Raw genomic sequence first — 15,630 nt, forward strand, 5'->3', positions numbered from 1 at the left:
GTGCGATTGTCTCAGCTACAGACACTGACCACATCCATTTCGCCAACACTACGCCAAACCTGGGCTTTTCGGTCCCCCAAGCCCAGCTCAAGTCCTTTCTCTGCTCTTGCTGGCTGTCCCTTTCTCTGAATTTATGCAGCTCTCTCTTAGTTTTCATAAACCTCAGCTCTCAATGAGATTTGAAAAGTCATCTATCCCAGCCACACCATCCCAGATTCATTCAGAAAACACTTAGGAAATGTCCCCCTGGAGTGTGGGGGGCTGAGTAGACTGTGCTAGAGAAAGAGGCAGCCCCGTCATCGTAGATACAGCCCTGCTGACCAGCAGCCGTCTCTGCAGTTATAGTGAGAGAGGCCGGCTCTTCCAGGGTAGAGGCAGGAGGATCAAGAAAGAGTTCAAGGTCATCCTTAGCTATTTAGAAAGTTTGAGGCCAACCTGGGCCACAGTGACCCTAAAAAAGGTGGGATGAGGAGTTTGGAGAGATGACTCAGTGGTTAAGAGTACTGGTTGCTCTTCCAGAGATCCTGGTTCAATTCCAGGCACTTATATGGCAATTCACAACAAACCCAAGGAGAATTCATCGTTCGCCCTCTTCTGGCCTCTGTGGGCACTGCAAAATGTGTGTGTGTGTGTGTGTGTGTGTGTGTGTAATTGTTTTAAAGCAGAGACTTATTTCTGCCCTGTGGTGACTTGCAATGTTGCCCAACAGCCCACTGTCATTTTAATCCACTGAGCCTGGTTTAACCTGCTTACAGAACAAGGTCCTCTAAGTACCTACCCCTGCTCTGTCCTGTTGTCTGTGAGCCTTGGGGGCCATTCTGTGTTTCTCCACAGCCGTTCTCCCCCATGCAGGGTATGTGTGAGGACAGAGGTTCTGAGTTGAGTCACCCAGAGATTTATCAGTACCTTTAGGGTGTGGGGAATGGGTGACCATGTTTAAAACAGCTAAAAAAAAAAAAAAATGAATAAATGGGGCTGGGAATGTAGCTCGGTAGTCAATTGCTTTCCCAGCATCCTCAAAGCCCTGAGTTCAGTCACAAGCACCACAACAATGAAATAAACAAACACATGTAGAAGCCCTAGGGGTGACTTCTTTGGGAGTCACGGGTGGGGTGCACACTGTGAAAGAACAGGATTTTGTGGCAAAGGAAGCCAGGAAGCCTCGAGCTGTGCCCGCACGGCACGTGAAGTCTCAGCACCCCTCTGGCTGCTGCAGGCTCTCGGGAGAAGCCCATTTACCTACACCTGTCCCAGGGGTTTCCAAACCCATTGACCATAAGTTTGATTCTGTCTGTCATCTCTGGCCTTCTGATGAAACACTCGAGAAATGCCACACCTTAACATCTGTCTTCTTCTCACATTGTCAGCTGAGGCAGTTCAAAATGGAGTCAGCTTTGCTAAGGCTGTGGCATTCGGTGCCACAGTGGCCTGAGGTTGGCACTCTTTCTTCTCACCGCTGCATTCTGCCCCCTACCTCATTGTTCCCAGTGTCCCCAGTGTGTGTAAGTGGAGCCACTGATCCCAGCTCCCAATGGTCAGTAAATAGTACATCTAATTATTATTAATCCTCTTTCCCAAGGATCCACAGGGCTATGGGGCCAGGCTTCACCAAACCTAAAGGGCCCAGAGTAGCAGTCAGACTGGTGGGTTCCCTCAGGGGATGGCAGTTTCTGTACTTGCCTGCTCAGACCTCACCTACTGCATTGGGTCTGTTCTGTTTAAAAGGAAGTGTTACCCAGGCATGGTGACGAACACTCCAAATGATGCCCGTTGAGGTGGGGGCATCTCAAGTTCTAGGCCACCCTGTGCTGTAAGGGGGGGCAGGAAGGGAAGCACACAGTGAAGGGTTTACTGGTCATGTTAAAATGGAATAGAGACTGGAAATGTAGCTTAGTAAAAAGAACACTTGGGGTCCCGGAGGCTCATCTCCACCATGTGGAAAGTCGTCGTCTGGGAGAGAGTAGGCACAGAGCATGTAGAAAAGCCAGGCAGATGAGGTTCAAGGGACCAGAATGTGTGCATAGGTGATAAGTTAGGCTGCACTTCAGGGCGGGGAGGGAGCCCTTGAACCTGAGACTGATAAAGGACCTGTGTGGAGGCCTAAGAGAGCCCAGGGGAGAGACAGGGCCAGGTGAGGGGAGCCCCGAGCAGCCTGTGAGTCCCACAGCCACTCGGCAGAGCCTCTGGTCACCGTCAGCCACCCTGGTCCCCTGACAGGAGGGATTTCTTCCACTTCCAGTTCCTGTTCCAGGTGGCTGGAGGAGCTAATGTCTTCTAGTGACTCTGGTTCTGAGGAGTGGCTCCATCCTCAACACTGACAGCTTGTCACACCAGCAAGAGGGACTGGAGGACATTCAGGTGGTGCTAGGTGCCTGTGTCTGGAGACTCTCCAGAGTGAGCATTAACAGGTCAAGTCTGCAGAGAAGCAGGCAGACTTCCTAGCAAAGAACTCAATCATTCAAGCCAAGGTCATGACCATGGGCGCTGCCTTAACCTCTGTCTTCTTCACTGTGGGTGAAGATCTCTTCCCAAGGAGGTGGCAGTCTTAGGTATGCACAGCACTGCACGGACATGTCACTCACACGCGGACCGCAGACACGGGAGAGCCCTCCGTCCAAATCCAGGAAAACTGCGCCTGCCCAGCTCTGGGCCACCTGGAATGGATCAGGACTTCTAGAGCCTGAATCTTAAGGCAGCAACAAGAGTTACAGATTTAAGGGTAGGCGAGGTGCTAGAGAGACAGCTATAGGGTTAAGCGCACCAGCTGCTTGTCCAGGGGACTGGTTTGGATTCCCAGCATCCACAGGGCAGCTAACGGTCATTTGTAACCCCAATTCCAAGGTATCCAACACCCTCTTCTGGCTTCGGCAGGCTCTTCACGCATGTGGTGCACAGACATACCGGCAGGTAAAACACCCGTACACATAAAATAAATCCCTTAAAAATGTTTAGAGACAGTTGCAGACCCACGGCCAAACATTAGGTGGAGTTTGGGAAATCCTGCAGAAGAGAAGGAGAAAGGTTTGTAGGAGGACACCACAAGAAACCTCACAGAATCAACTAACCTGAGCTCACAGGGGCTCACAGAGACTGAACCGACAGCCAGGGAGCCTGCATGCGTCTGACCTAGACCCTCTGCATATATGTTACAGTTGTGTAGTGTAGTTCTCCTGTGGGACTCCTAACAGAGGGAGCAGGGCCTGTCTCCGACTCCTTCACTGGCTTTTAGGACTCTACTCTTCATACTGGGTGGCCTTGCCCGGGCTTAATACATGGGGCGGGGCTTAGTCTTACTGCAACTTGATATGCCATGCTTTGCTGATACTCATGGGAGACCTGCCCTTTCCTAAACTGGAAAGAAGGAGGAGTGGATTGGGGAGTGGGAACAGGGGGGGGGGGATGGGGAAACTGGGAGGAGAGGAGGGAGGGGAAACTTCGGCCAGGATGTAAAATAAATAAATAAATTTATTTTAAAAGTGTTTAAAAATAGATAAAATGTGATTGCTAATTTAGAACGGCAAAAATGACGATGGGGCTGGGGAGATGGCTGAGCTGGCGATGTGCCTGCAGTGCAAGCAGGAGTGCCTTAGTGTGGGTCTCTCAGCACCTACGTAAAAGCTAGGTGCTACACACACCTGCAGTCCCAGTGCTGGTGAGGCAGAAGCGAGAGGAGCCCTGGGGCTTGCTGTCCAGGCAGGTTAGCTGAATCTGTGAGCTCCCAGTTCAACAAGAGATGCTGTCTCAAAATGTAAGGTGGACAGCGGCTGAGCAAGACACCCCGTGTCAGCATGTGCACATACATGGACATGTACAGATCTCATACATACATAGAAACACACACAAAAGTCAGACTGACACACTGTGAGAAAGAACGTACAACTATCACAAAGGCTGGACAGTCACATGTTTCCCTTAGGCTGACAAGCCTCCACCACTCTTCTTCTTTGAAATGTTCTTTGTGCTTCCAAGCTTACACAGACCAGCTGCTGGCTCCAACTATTTTACACCTGATCTCCCCTGCCTCTCCTGCCTCCCCGCCTCTCCCTCCCTGCCTCTCCCTCCCTCAGGCAGCAACGTCCACAGACATGTGAGATTTAAGTCGTATCCCTGCAGTTTGGGGTCACAAAGTGGGCAAGCCTGGCATGGTGGGGCCCTTCTGTAATCTCAGCACTCAGGAGGATTGAGTTCAAGTTTAGTCCGGGTCCCATAGCAAGACCTTGTGGAAAAGCAAAGCCGAGTGAGCTGTTCTGGAGCTGTAAGAATGGATAGAGGCATGAGTTGCCTGTGGACTACACAAATATGTCTCAGCTGAACATGAGTCAGATACCCAGTGATCACAGGACCCCCCCCCCCCCCGGGATGCTAGAGAGTAAGAGTGGTGATGGCTGCAGATCAGCTGGGTCATCCCCACCCACTGTCCCATAGCTCCGGGCTTAGAAACACTCTTCAGCCTGGAGGATCCCAAACTTGGGCTATGTCCGGCCCCATAGCAAACCTGGCTCTGGGCATGCCACACCCCCTCTGAGCATAGTGGCTGCATTTTGTACAATAAGCAAAAGCAGTTCTGGCCCTTTCGGCCTCCCCCTCCACCCTTTTTGAGACAAGGCTTTTCTATGTCTTCCTGTCTGCCCTGGAACTCACTATGTAGATCAGACTGGCCTCGAACTCAGGATATCCACCTACCTCTGCCTCCTGAGTGCTGGGACTGAAGGCATACACCACCATGCCTAGCCTCTGGTCCTATTTTGTGAAGATCTGAGAAGACACACAGCCCTTGGAACCCCAAAAAGCTCCCCACAGTGACAATCAGGAAGATGGCAGAGACGCAGACTGAGCATGCCTCTGGCAAAACTTCTCTGGCTTTGAGGTCAGTATGTCTGTAGATGCCAGCATCCTGCCAAGAGTTTGCCTTGAGGGACCAGTGAGCCAACAAGAGAACTGCCAAACTTAGGGCTCAGACTCAAGAAGAAGGCCACACCTGTGGGGCTGTGACATGTGGGGATATAGGAAGGTGCCTGGCATCTTGTGAGACAGCCATGCCCGTCATTCAGTCACAGCATTCCCGGAAGTTCCAGGAGGGGGCCTGTAGGTAAAGCCGGGAGGGCTGGGCACCCAGTGTCGGCAAGAGATAGTGCAGAAAGAACCTTGATTCACAATAAAGGGCTCAGCGTCTTGCCGTAGGCCACTCTGTCTATGACAGCCCCAGCTAAGAGAGATTGCTGTGCCATGCCAGAGTGCCTGTCAGTCTCACAGAGGGCAGTGCACGGTAATTGAAGGAAGGGGTCTGGGGGTTGGAGGAGAGAGAGGTGGGAGAGGCATAGAGGCCTCAGAACTTGTTTTTTTTTAATTCTTTTATTTTTGAGATTATAATATAATTACATCATTTCTCCCTTCCCTTTTCCTACTCTAAAGTCTCTCACAGACCCCTTCTTGATCTTTCTAATTCACAGCCCTATTGTCATTAGTTATTGTTTTATAAACACAGGTACATTCTTAAACCCATGAGTACAACCTGTTTATTCTGTATGTTACATATGTGTGTGTGTGTGTGTGTGTGTGTGTGCGTGTGTGTGTTTATATAATGCTACTTGTAAACGTGTGTTTTTAGGACTGATCTTTGGATATTGGATACCCAATTGATGTGCCTTTCTCTGGGAGATCACTGCTCTCCCTCCCATCATTCCTTAGGTGTCTGTCGCTCTTTGTGTGGGGCTGAGGCCTTGCCTCTGCCCGTGTTAATTTGTCTGTTGTTGCTGTCCATGTTCAGCTCATGTTTAGGCCGCCATGAACTACTATGGGTGTAGTTTCTGACCTTCCTAAGAGACACAGTCTCACAGCAAACACCTGCTCCTTTGACTCTATAATCTTTCTGCCCCGTTTTCTGTGACTGTTTCCATCCAGGGGTTGTGCTGTGGATCTCTCAGCACAGTCTGGGCTCCACAATGTTTCGTTTTGGTTGGTCTTGGTGTTCTGTAGTGTCCTCCAGCTGTTACAAAGTTTATTTGATGAGGAGTGAGGACTGTACTTATTGGACTAGCCCTCCGTGAAGGGTCTGATAACACGGTAGAGGGGCAGGGGTTATTGTCGTTGTCTGTTTTTTTGAGACAGGGTCTTTCTACGTAGTCTTGGCTGTCCTGGAATTCATTGTGTAGATGAGGCTGGCCTTGAACTCACAGAGATCTGTTTCCCTTGTGCTGGAATTAAAGATGTGTGCCACCACACCCAGAAGGTTCAGAGGGGTTGTTTGTTTTGTATAGAAAAGTTACGTAAAATTGGATGAAGAGTAGATCAGAGACTCCTAGGACAACCTGGAAAGCCACACAGACTGAGGTTCTGTTTTTCATTTGTTTGGGATATTGCTGTTAGTCGCTGTCTGTGTACCTTCCACCCCAGCCCAGTCTCTCTTCTAGAGAGAATTCTGAACACGAGCTTGCATTTAGACTTCCTAAAGCCTCCCTTCCAGCCTGCTTCAGAGCTGTGAGCTGAGAGAACACAGTAGAAGAGAGGCCACAGCTGGGGAGACTCCAGCCTTCCTGGGGACCTCAATAACCCTAGGCTCTTGCTGGGGTCACTGTTGAGGTAGGAATCTGAACAAGACAAGCCCTGGAGATTTCACCTATGAGGAGGAGCTTGGCATTTCTGGGTCTTTGCTCAGTGAGGCCAGAATAGATGGACAAGTCCAGATGCTGTTAGGACATGTGGAGAAGGTCATGGGCTGCCTTCCCTCTGGGCACTGGACTGGGATCATTTAGTGACACACACTGTGTTTTCTGTAGGCATCACAATCTATGAACCATGGTGGTTTATCCTGCCTCTGAAAGATGGCAGTGGGTGAGATGCCTGCTGTGCAAGCTTAGACAACCCGAGTTTGAGTCTCTGGGACCTGTGGTGGGAGGAGAGAGCCACCTCCTGAAAGCTGCCGCTGACACCCGTGTGTCTCCCCATAATAAAGCAAATAAAAATTTAAAAGTGTAAAGGTAGAAATCTTAGTATTTGTTTTATGTATTGTTTATTTCTGACTATCAGTCATTAAACATTTATAATTCTGCCTGGTTTTCTGCATTAGAAAGAATGCATATTTTGCAGGCACACACACATTGTGTGGGGTAGATCATCCAAGGTTCTTGCACGCGTGTGTTCACTCCATCTTTGTGTTCAAACCTCTCACTGTAGGTGAAGAAACGGGTCCAGCAGGACTAAGGGGCTTGCCCAGTGTCACACAGATGGATGGTGACACTGATGCCGGGAGCTCCTAGACCAAGATTCTGTGCAGGGTGTTCAAATCTATCACAAACAGGAAGGAGAGCAGGGAAATCCTTGCTTCCCCCTCTTCGGATCGATGAGTAAGCAACACGGAGGTCAATCTCAAATTAGCTACATAACCCCAAGTGTTAAGTTTTTAAGACCGACCTGGTTCAGTATTGATTCCTTCTATGAAAGCCATATTTATGTTGAAATTGCCCGAGAATGTCTGAGCACATATGAAGGCTTTGTTGAAATAATTACATGGCTTTATTTTTTCTAGAGAAGTAACCAAAATACATAAGTTCATTGTTTACGTTAAACAATGAAAACACCTCTTGTTTCTCGTGATGGCCTTGTTCTTAATACAACATGACAAAATAATACCCCCTAAATATTCATGATTAACCTGAATTGGAAAGGGCTCCCCTCCCAATCTCCCTGTGACTCCATGAAGCTGCTTCAGCTGACAGTGGTCTTAAAAAAAATTTTTTTTTTGTTCAGAGTTCCAGTGCAAGAACACATGGGCAATTCATTGTTGCTAAGTGGTGTCCCTGTAAGAAACGCATCCCATGCATTTCAAGCCCATGCAGAAGTGCCAATGTGAAGTTTTGGACTGCATTCAAATCTCAGTTAAGCACAGGTGGGCCTGTCATTAAGGGTTTGTGTTTACCTGTACATATGACTGTTTGCCTGGGCGACTGTGTTTGTTCTCACACTGTTGTACATAGACTTAACGAGTGGGTGTGGAGGTTCCCACCGGGTTTGGGACAAACTGTCTGGATCTCCTCTTGGTTTCCCCCTTAGGGTTCTGTCACTGCGGGGAAACCCCCAAACAATGGGGAAGGAAAGGGGACTTCTGAGCACATTTGAGCCAGGCTGTCACTCCCAATGAGCTTTCCCTGAGTATGAGAGAGGAACATCATCTAGGAAATGACAATACATAAAGTGTAAGGCCTGTCTGTCACCAGGTCCTCCCTCCGTCCCTCGGTCCCTCCCCACCTCCCTTCCTTCTTCCCTTCTTTACTTCCTCTCTCCCTCCCTTTCTCCCCCTTCCTTCTGTATCTGTCTTCTTCTGTATCTGTCCATATTTCTACAGCCACTTGCCAGGGTCCCCAACTCCTTGGCTATGGCCTTATCGTAGCATAGGGTGTAAGATGACACCCCACTAATTCCCAGCAGAGCCATTTCTACCCCCCAGCCCACATGAGTCAAGGTCTTTGTGAGCAAAGCCAATGACATCAGTAATATTTACTTGTGCCACGCTGTGCCTGCCACCAGGCTTGTCCTACTTAATCCTCACATGACTTCCTGCCAAAGATGCTGAGCTGTCTCCACTTTCCAGGTGAGGACACCAGGGTCTGACACACATGCATTTCCCAGGGGACTCTGCAGCAAGTGGTGGCAAGGTTGGACTGAGAACCCAGCCCGAGTCCAAGTCCACACTGTTAAGGGCGATGTTGGGAAGTCTCTTCGCTAGAATGTGTCCCTGCACCTGCCCTCCATTAGATTTCTTTCTGTTTCAGAATAGTCTGCTCCTGTCCAACAACAGACGTGGTGGGTGACCTCACCCCTCAGGGAACACACAGGTTGTGTATGATGTGCAGGAAGGAGGCATTTGAGATCTAGGGGGCACTTGAGGTGGATGGAGAGAAGAGGCCTCCTTTTCCTCCAGCCTGGAGGCTCAGAGCTGGAGCAGCTGTGCCATCATCCCAGGCCCTCTCTTGGCCCTGTCCCCTTGCAGCAGACAGAGCTCTTTCATCCTGTCTGACTTAGTGTTTTATTTTAGGCACAGCCTGACCAGGTGCTCTGGGTCAATAGGCTTAGCTTTAAATAACTGGCTTCTTCTCCATGAGTATCTCCTTTTGGCAGGAAGGAACACAATGAAAGAAAGAGTCCCACAGGCTAGGATGGCCAGGGAAGGAGACAGAAGGCAATACAGGAGAGAATACAAGCGGTCTCTGTCACTCTGTATGTCTTCAGACAGGTGCATGACTTCTCCATTCGGTGAACCAGTTTCCCCACCTTCAAAGCACATCTTTGGAGCTGGCCATCTCAAACGCCCCCTTGCGAGCTTACCTCTGGCTTCTGTGCTCTGCTGTGCATTTACAGGCAAGTCACCTACCAAGGGGCGCCTGCTTCGGAGTGCTGACTTTACCACCATGGAGCTCAGTCACCAGAGAGGCTGTGCGGCAGAGAGCAAGCAGCTGCTGGGGTCCAGAGGCCTGGATTCAGGTCTTGCTTTTGGTGCAAGCCTGGCGATCTTGTGTGTGAGCCTCAATTTTCTAACCAGTTTTAAAAGAGCCCGATGGAATTTTAAAAGACGTTATGTGGGTTACACCGAGTGAGAGCACTTTAAACTCTCCAAATTAAATATGTCTGACAGTCGCTCAAAACATTAAACATAAAATGACCCCACTGTCCAAAAATCCTGCCTCTGGTTCTATACCCCAAAGAATGGAAAGCAAGGACACAGAGATGTTTTATAATTGTGTTGATAGCATCGCTATTCACAGGAACCCGAAAGGGAAGCCACCCAAGTGTGCATTTGATGGGTGAGTTGAGTAAACAAACGTTGTATAGACATACAATAGAATACTACTCAACCGTAAAGAGGGCCATATAGACACACAATAGAATACTACTCAACCGTAAAGAGGAGTGAAATCCTGACACGTGCCGTTACACGGCTAAACCTTGAACACAGTATGTTCAGGCAGACATGAAAGGGCCAAAGCTATGCATTCCACACGTATGAGATACCCAGAGTGGTGAGAAGCGTAGGGATAGAGACCAGACGATGGTTCCAGAACCTGAGGGGAGGAAGTGAGAGTTTCATAGGTGAGGAATTTCCGCTTGGTTTGGCGGAAAAGGTTTGGATATTGGAAGTTGCAGTGGTTGGACAATAGTGGGGATTTACTTAGTAGTGAGTTTTTAAAAAAAATGGTTAAAATGAGGGCTGGGGAGACAGCTCAGTCCATAAAAGGCCTGCTGTGTGAACATGGAGCCCAGAGCTTGGATCTCTAGGTTTAGTGAGAGACCCTGTCTCAAAAAATAAGGTGAATAGAGATTGAGGGGGCAAAAAAAAAAAATTACCTGACATCAACCAGTGGTACACACACACATGCGTACATGCACGCATACACATGCCCCTGCATGCACAATCACATACATACACCACACACACACACATTTAAAAACGGTTGAAACAGCAACTTCACATTTTATATATCTCACTATGTTTAAAAAAATAAATGCACAGTTTTCAAGATTTAGTTTAAAATGTTAGGCATATTTTGGCAAAACCTGGGAATGAGAAAACCTGGTTCTTCGCCTGAACTTGGGTGAGACATCTGGGGGGTAACACCTCTCTCTGTTAAAACAGCATGGCAAGCTCTCCCCCCCCACACACACACCCTTACCATGCCTCTCAGAAAGCCGGGTCAAATGCACACACAGTCGGAGCCAAGTGGGTCAAGGTGGAAACAGGATCTCCAAGGCCACCTACCTGACCGATTGCATGGAGAATTCCAGTGCTGCCACTTAGTTTATCTGCGGGGCTACTTGGACCCTGTGCGGCCTCTTATTTGAGAATTAAGACAAAAGGAGACTTTCGTCACGTCAGCCTTCCACATCAGTCAGCCGTGCCACAGCTCTGCCCCAGAGCTCAGCAGGTGTTCGGCTTCCATTTGGTAGCTGCTGGGGTTCTCTCCTCACTTATGACCTATTGACCAGTTTCTGGAAGTGAGAAGGCTGTGGTGATGGAGACTGGGTGGGGATAAAGAACGCACAGAACAGGCATTCTCTGTGCATCATCCACGACTCTTTAAAAGCTCACAATGTATCAGGTACTGTCGCAAATTTGGATAGTGCCAGGATGGGGTGGACTGAGCTGGCTTCTCCATTACAGAAGTGAATAAAGGTTTGGGGCAGCATGTAGGTTCGAGCTTTGGGGTGGGGAGTATGGAGAGTACCAGATGTCTTCAAAGATCTTAGCCCAGATGTTGGCCAGAGTATCCACATTCTCTCTCATTCGTGCAGAGAAACCGAGTCCAAAAGAAATACCAAGCAACGGCTTTGGATGACCCAGCCGGGAGAAACCCAGCGTCCTTGCCCCGTGCATGGCGGATTCTTGGCACATGTATGACATATGCCTCTCTGAGAGCATAGGCTCAAAGCCCATGGGTGGCAAGGACCCCTCTCCTCTCTTGGTCAGAGAAGCAAGATCGAGACGGTCTGGTCAGGGTCTCCACCTCTGTCCCTGAGCTTGTGGGGCTAAGGGACCTCCGGGTTGGGGCTAGAGTGGCGTTCACCACCCGGGGTGTCGCGGGGGGGCGGAGAGAGCGGCCGCCTAGCCCAGCCCCGCGGATGACAGGAGCCCGGGAGCCGAGGAGGGAGGAGCCGCCGCCGTGCGCTGGGTAGAGGAGCAGAGAGAGCGGGGCGCCGAGTGCGGGCGGCTGGGAGCGCGCTGAGCGGGGGAGAGGCGCTGCCGCACGGCCGGCCACAGGACCACCTCCCCGGAGAATAGGGCCTCTTTATGGCATGTGGCTGGTAACTTTCCTCCTGCTCCTGGACTCTTTACACAAAGGTGAGACCCGCTTTGCCGGTGGCTGGGCGGTGGAGGCGGCGGGGCCGGGATGCGCGCGGCTGGAAGCGAGGTGCGGTGCCCGGTGGGCTCCAGGTGCCTGGGTGCCGGACCCACTCGGGTGTATGGCATTGGGTGGGCGCGAGGGGTGGGGCGGCTCAGCGAGAAGGATAGGGTGAGAGTCAGCCTGGGACCCTTTGCCAGCCCCCCTGCGCCTGCCGTTTAGGGGCGCGCCCGTGGGGGGCGGTGGCCAAGGAACCCCTGGTTTCCCCTAGTCCGGCCGCAGTTCTGCCCTGACCCCCTCCCCCAGCCTCTTGCCCGCTCCCGCGGCTTGCTGGAGCTGGGACCCCGGGGTGCCCTGCGAGCCAGGTGGTCCTCGGACCAAGACTTCATCCGCGAGCCCTCGGTAATTGGGTCCTTGGACCTAGGAAAGCTCACTCCTGCTGTAGCTTCGTGCACCCCTCGACTGCCCTCGACCCCCGCCCTGGCGCAAATGCCGGCGCACCGCATGGCGCTTATTTGCGCCTGGCTGGGTGCAGGGCTGGGAGAGCTGGGGGTCCCGAGAGGCGGGGGTTCCATCGGACAGCAAGTTTGTTCTTCAGACCCAAGGGTCGCCCTCACCTCTACCCCACCCCTGTGCCCCAGGCGCTAGCCTCGGCTTCTATTAGTCTCCCTGGGCACCTTAAGCAGCCTGCCCCAAGGTGCGATACTCTCCGTTCCAGCGCTTGGTCTGCTGGACCTGGGGACAAGTGTTCAGGCTGGGGGGCGTGTCCCTTTCCCGGGAGAGAAAAGGTTAGTAGGGGTGGGTCCAGGTGTCCGGCACGTCCAGACCAGCTCCTGGGGCGCAGCACACCTGATCTAAGAAGAGGTAGCCTGGACTGAGGGGTGAGAGGCAGGCATTCCCGATCGTAACCAACCTGGGCACTCAATTGGGACTTGGCCAGCGCGGGCAGTTGAGCTTCTAGACTGTGGCAGAGGACGTGCCCCCGGGCGCGCAGATGGCGGGAGGGAGAGGAGGCGGCCGAACTCCGCGCCCTTGCGCTGTAGAGCACAGACGCTCCTCGGCTCTACCTGCTCAACCCTCTAACTTTTCTCCTTCGCGCCCGGAGGGCAGCTTCTCCTTCTGCCTCCTTTGCCTGGGTTGGCCTGGCCCAGCAATAATTCTTGCCCCTTAGGCGATGGAGAAGAGCATTCGAGAGCCCGGGGGAGGGGTCCAGTCCTCTGCGGAAGCCGAGTTTGCAATCTGCTAGAGCCCAAAGTAATACCCAGTAGGTTGGGGGAGGCGGCTAACCCTTATTTGTGGATATGGCCGGGTCAGAGCCAATCTGATGGCCTAGTCTGCTGGGATTTTGCCCAGAAGATCCGAGTGCTGGGAAGTGGGTGGTCTTAGAAGGTGAGCAAAGAAATGGACTTTCTCAGGCCCAGTGAGGGCCACTGGGTAACACAGTAAGGCTGGTGTAGGTGGCTTAACTCCTTGCCCCCTGAACTGACCCTTCATCCGACCTTAGGCAACAAGCTTGCCTCCCGCCCCCACTACACACCCCAGTTTTCTTTGCTGGGGCTCTTCCTGCTTCCCTCCACCCCGGCAGGCTGGTTTGGCTCACAGCTTTAATTACGTTAATATTAAATATACATAAGGTGAGGAGCGGCTTTCTCTCTCCATAGCTCTCACTCCAACCCCCATTCCTTTTCCATTTTGTCAGGAAAGAAACACAGACCAGAGCTGCGGCCACGCTCAGCTGCTTTGTCCCCAACCTTGCCCCAGGAATAATCCATTTCTCAGCAAAGGAGACCCCTTCCCAAATACCTGCAGGACACCACCCTCCCCCATCCAGGAGCTCTACATGAATAAATGAAGCCCAAGTTATTTGATAGGGAAGGAGCAGATGGGGGTAGGAGTGGAGAAAGGCCCAGAAGGCCACAGGGCAACAGCTGGAGGGGCAGAACCCTCTCCTACTCCAGCAAGAAGTTGCCACTAGTAGGTCTTATGGGTAGATAGGAGTTAGCAGGTATGGCGGCCCTGGGTGGCCTTTGGGTCTGCGGATCCCTGGCTCCCCTGCCATTCAGAGTGCCAGCATCTGTGTTGGGCGCCAGGCAGCCTTGCCAGACAGGCCTATCTTTTCCTTGGTGCCTTAATTGGGTCTGAGGTGCCAGGCTGATCCCCAGGGGCCTGTTCTGCTTGGGGTGGCCTGGTAGGTGGGTGGTGGAGGCGGCTCGGGGAAGATGTGATGTGGGGAAAGCAAGCAAGATGGGGCGTGGTTTATTTCTCTCCCGTTGCCAGTCACCCCCGCGGCACCAAGGAAAATGTAAATGCGAATGTTCCAGCCTGTTACAGAAAACAATATCCTCTTGCAATAATTTGTACGTCCATCTGTGAGGAGCGGGAGGCGGCAGGCAGAGGGAAGAAAACGGGGAGATGGAGCGTCCTCTGGATGGAATTAAGCAGTTATTGAATGTTTTAAGCTTCTGTTATTTCCATTCCTCTCAAAATACCCTTTTTTTAAAAAAAAAAAAATTTTATGAAGCCTGAGCTCAGCCCGTTTCCCCAGAACTAAACGGGGAAGGTGTTTTAATAATCGGTTATCGAGTCTCCAATAACTGCCTTATTATTGCCAAAACAAATCCAGGTCTGGGCAGCCAGATGAACCCCAGCGAGGTTCTCTCTGTTGTTACATCCAGCGTGCCAGCCTCTGTGTTGCCCGAATTTGCATTTTTCTGTGTAAAAGAACAAGCTTCCTCGGCACTAAAATTCCTGTTTTCTAAAAGCCAAAATAATGGGTTGGCATTGATTTTTTTTCATTTCCCACCCCAACCTCTCGGATGGAGACTCAGGGTTCCTCTCTCTGGAGAAGACCAAATTAAAAGCCTTTGTCAGGCCATTAAGAAAATCTCTAGCATTCTGTTCAGCATCTAATTAAAAGGGGGGGGGGTTTACTGGGGGCATGTTTTTAAAATCTCAAAGTGGCAAGTACAACTTAGGGGAGATGGGCGAAGGACCAGTGAGTGGCTGGGAGGGGCTGGGTGGCCAGAGGGACCCTGGCTGCTGGAATAACATGAAGGAGAAGGCAATCGCCGCGATGCCCGACAAACCTTCCTGATGCCTCGTTTTCCTGGGCATCAAAGCCAGTTGCCTTAACATATTTCTGCTGCAGAATGAAAAGCTCAATTAGAAAGAAAAGCTAGGAAGCAGTCGACCCAAAGTCAGCGTTGAAGTTGAGCAGGTGCTGGGCACTGGCCAGAGCGGCTGTTTTTCTTACAAAGAGGGAAGAGGTGGGCACACAAACAGTCAGGGTTGGTCTGGCGGTGGTTTGCTCAAGAAGCAGGAAGGTTAGGAATCCCAAACACAGAGTGAAGGGCTGCTTAGAGCATATCACAGGCATGGGGCTTTTGGTAGGGTGTGGACCACAAGAGCTTTTACCTTCTCAGCATCTTCAGGGAGTCCATCCTTGTGATGTGTTTGGTTCCCTGCCTTGTCTGGTAAAATATGACTTTATTTGTTCAGGGAGCTCTATCAGGGTGTTCAGGCCTGAGGCTGAAGGTTCTCTCCTCCCCTGAGTTCTTGTAGAAAATGTTTCTTGAAGGGGGGGGGATTAAAGTAGTTAAAAGGGAGGATCTCCGGGTTTTCCGAAGTGCTCCTAGCCCTTAACCTAGTACATTGATTGGAACCTGGGTATCAGAGTAGGGTGAGCTGTAGGCAGCAAAGATGGCAGGAGGCCAGGAACCCAAGAGCAGGCTCCAGATTTGCATATCATTTGCATGTAGATTTGCATGCTCACCTAGCCAGGCCAAGAGCCTAGTTCTGT

The 15,630-nt window shown here is 51.2% G+C and overlaps 1 protein-coding gene across 2 annotated transcripts in view; it reads left to right on the forward strand.

Annotated features, from left to right (window-relative positions):
- Positions 1-11,650: 11,650 nt before the first annotated feature.
- The window catches only part of Dscaml1 (DS cell adhesion molecule like 1), a 326,833-nt gene continuing 322,853 nt past the window's right edge, over positions 11,651-15,630 (forward strand). Inside the window, exon 1 of one of the 2 annotated variants that reach the window (XM_041638638.1) lies at positions 11,651-11,830. In XM_041638638.1, coding sequence (XP_041494572.1) covers positions 11,785-11,830 — 46 coding nt within the window. In that variant the 5' untranslated portion in view covers positions 11,651-11,784. The remainder of the gene's footprint in view (positions 11,831-15,630) is intronic. The other variant, XM_041638639.1, reaches the window with a different exon arrangement.

This window comes from Microtus oregoni, unplaced genomic scaffold (genome assembly GCF_018167655.1).
Source record: "Microtus oregoni isolate MIOR12 unplaced genomic scaffold, Mior012 000055F_ref0000237, whole genome shotgun sequence".
Lineage (NCBI taxonomy): Eukaryota > Metazoa > Chordata > Mammalia > Rodentia > Cricetidae > Microtus > Microtus oregoni.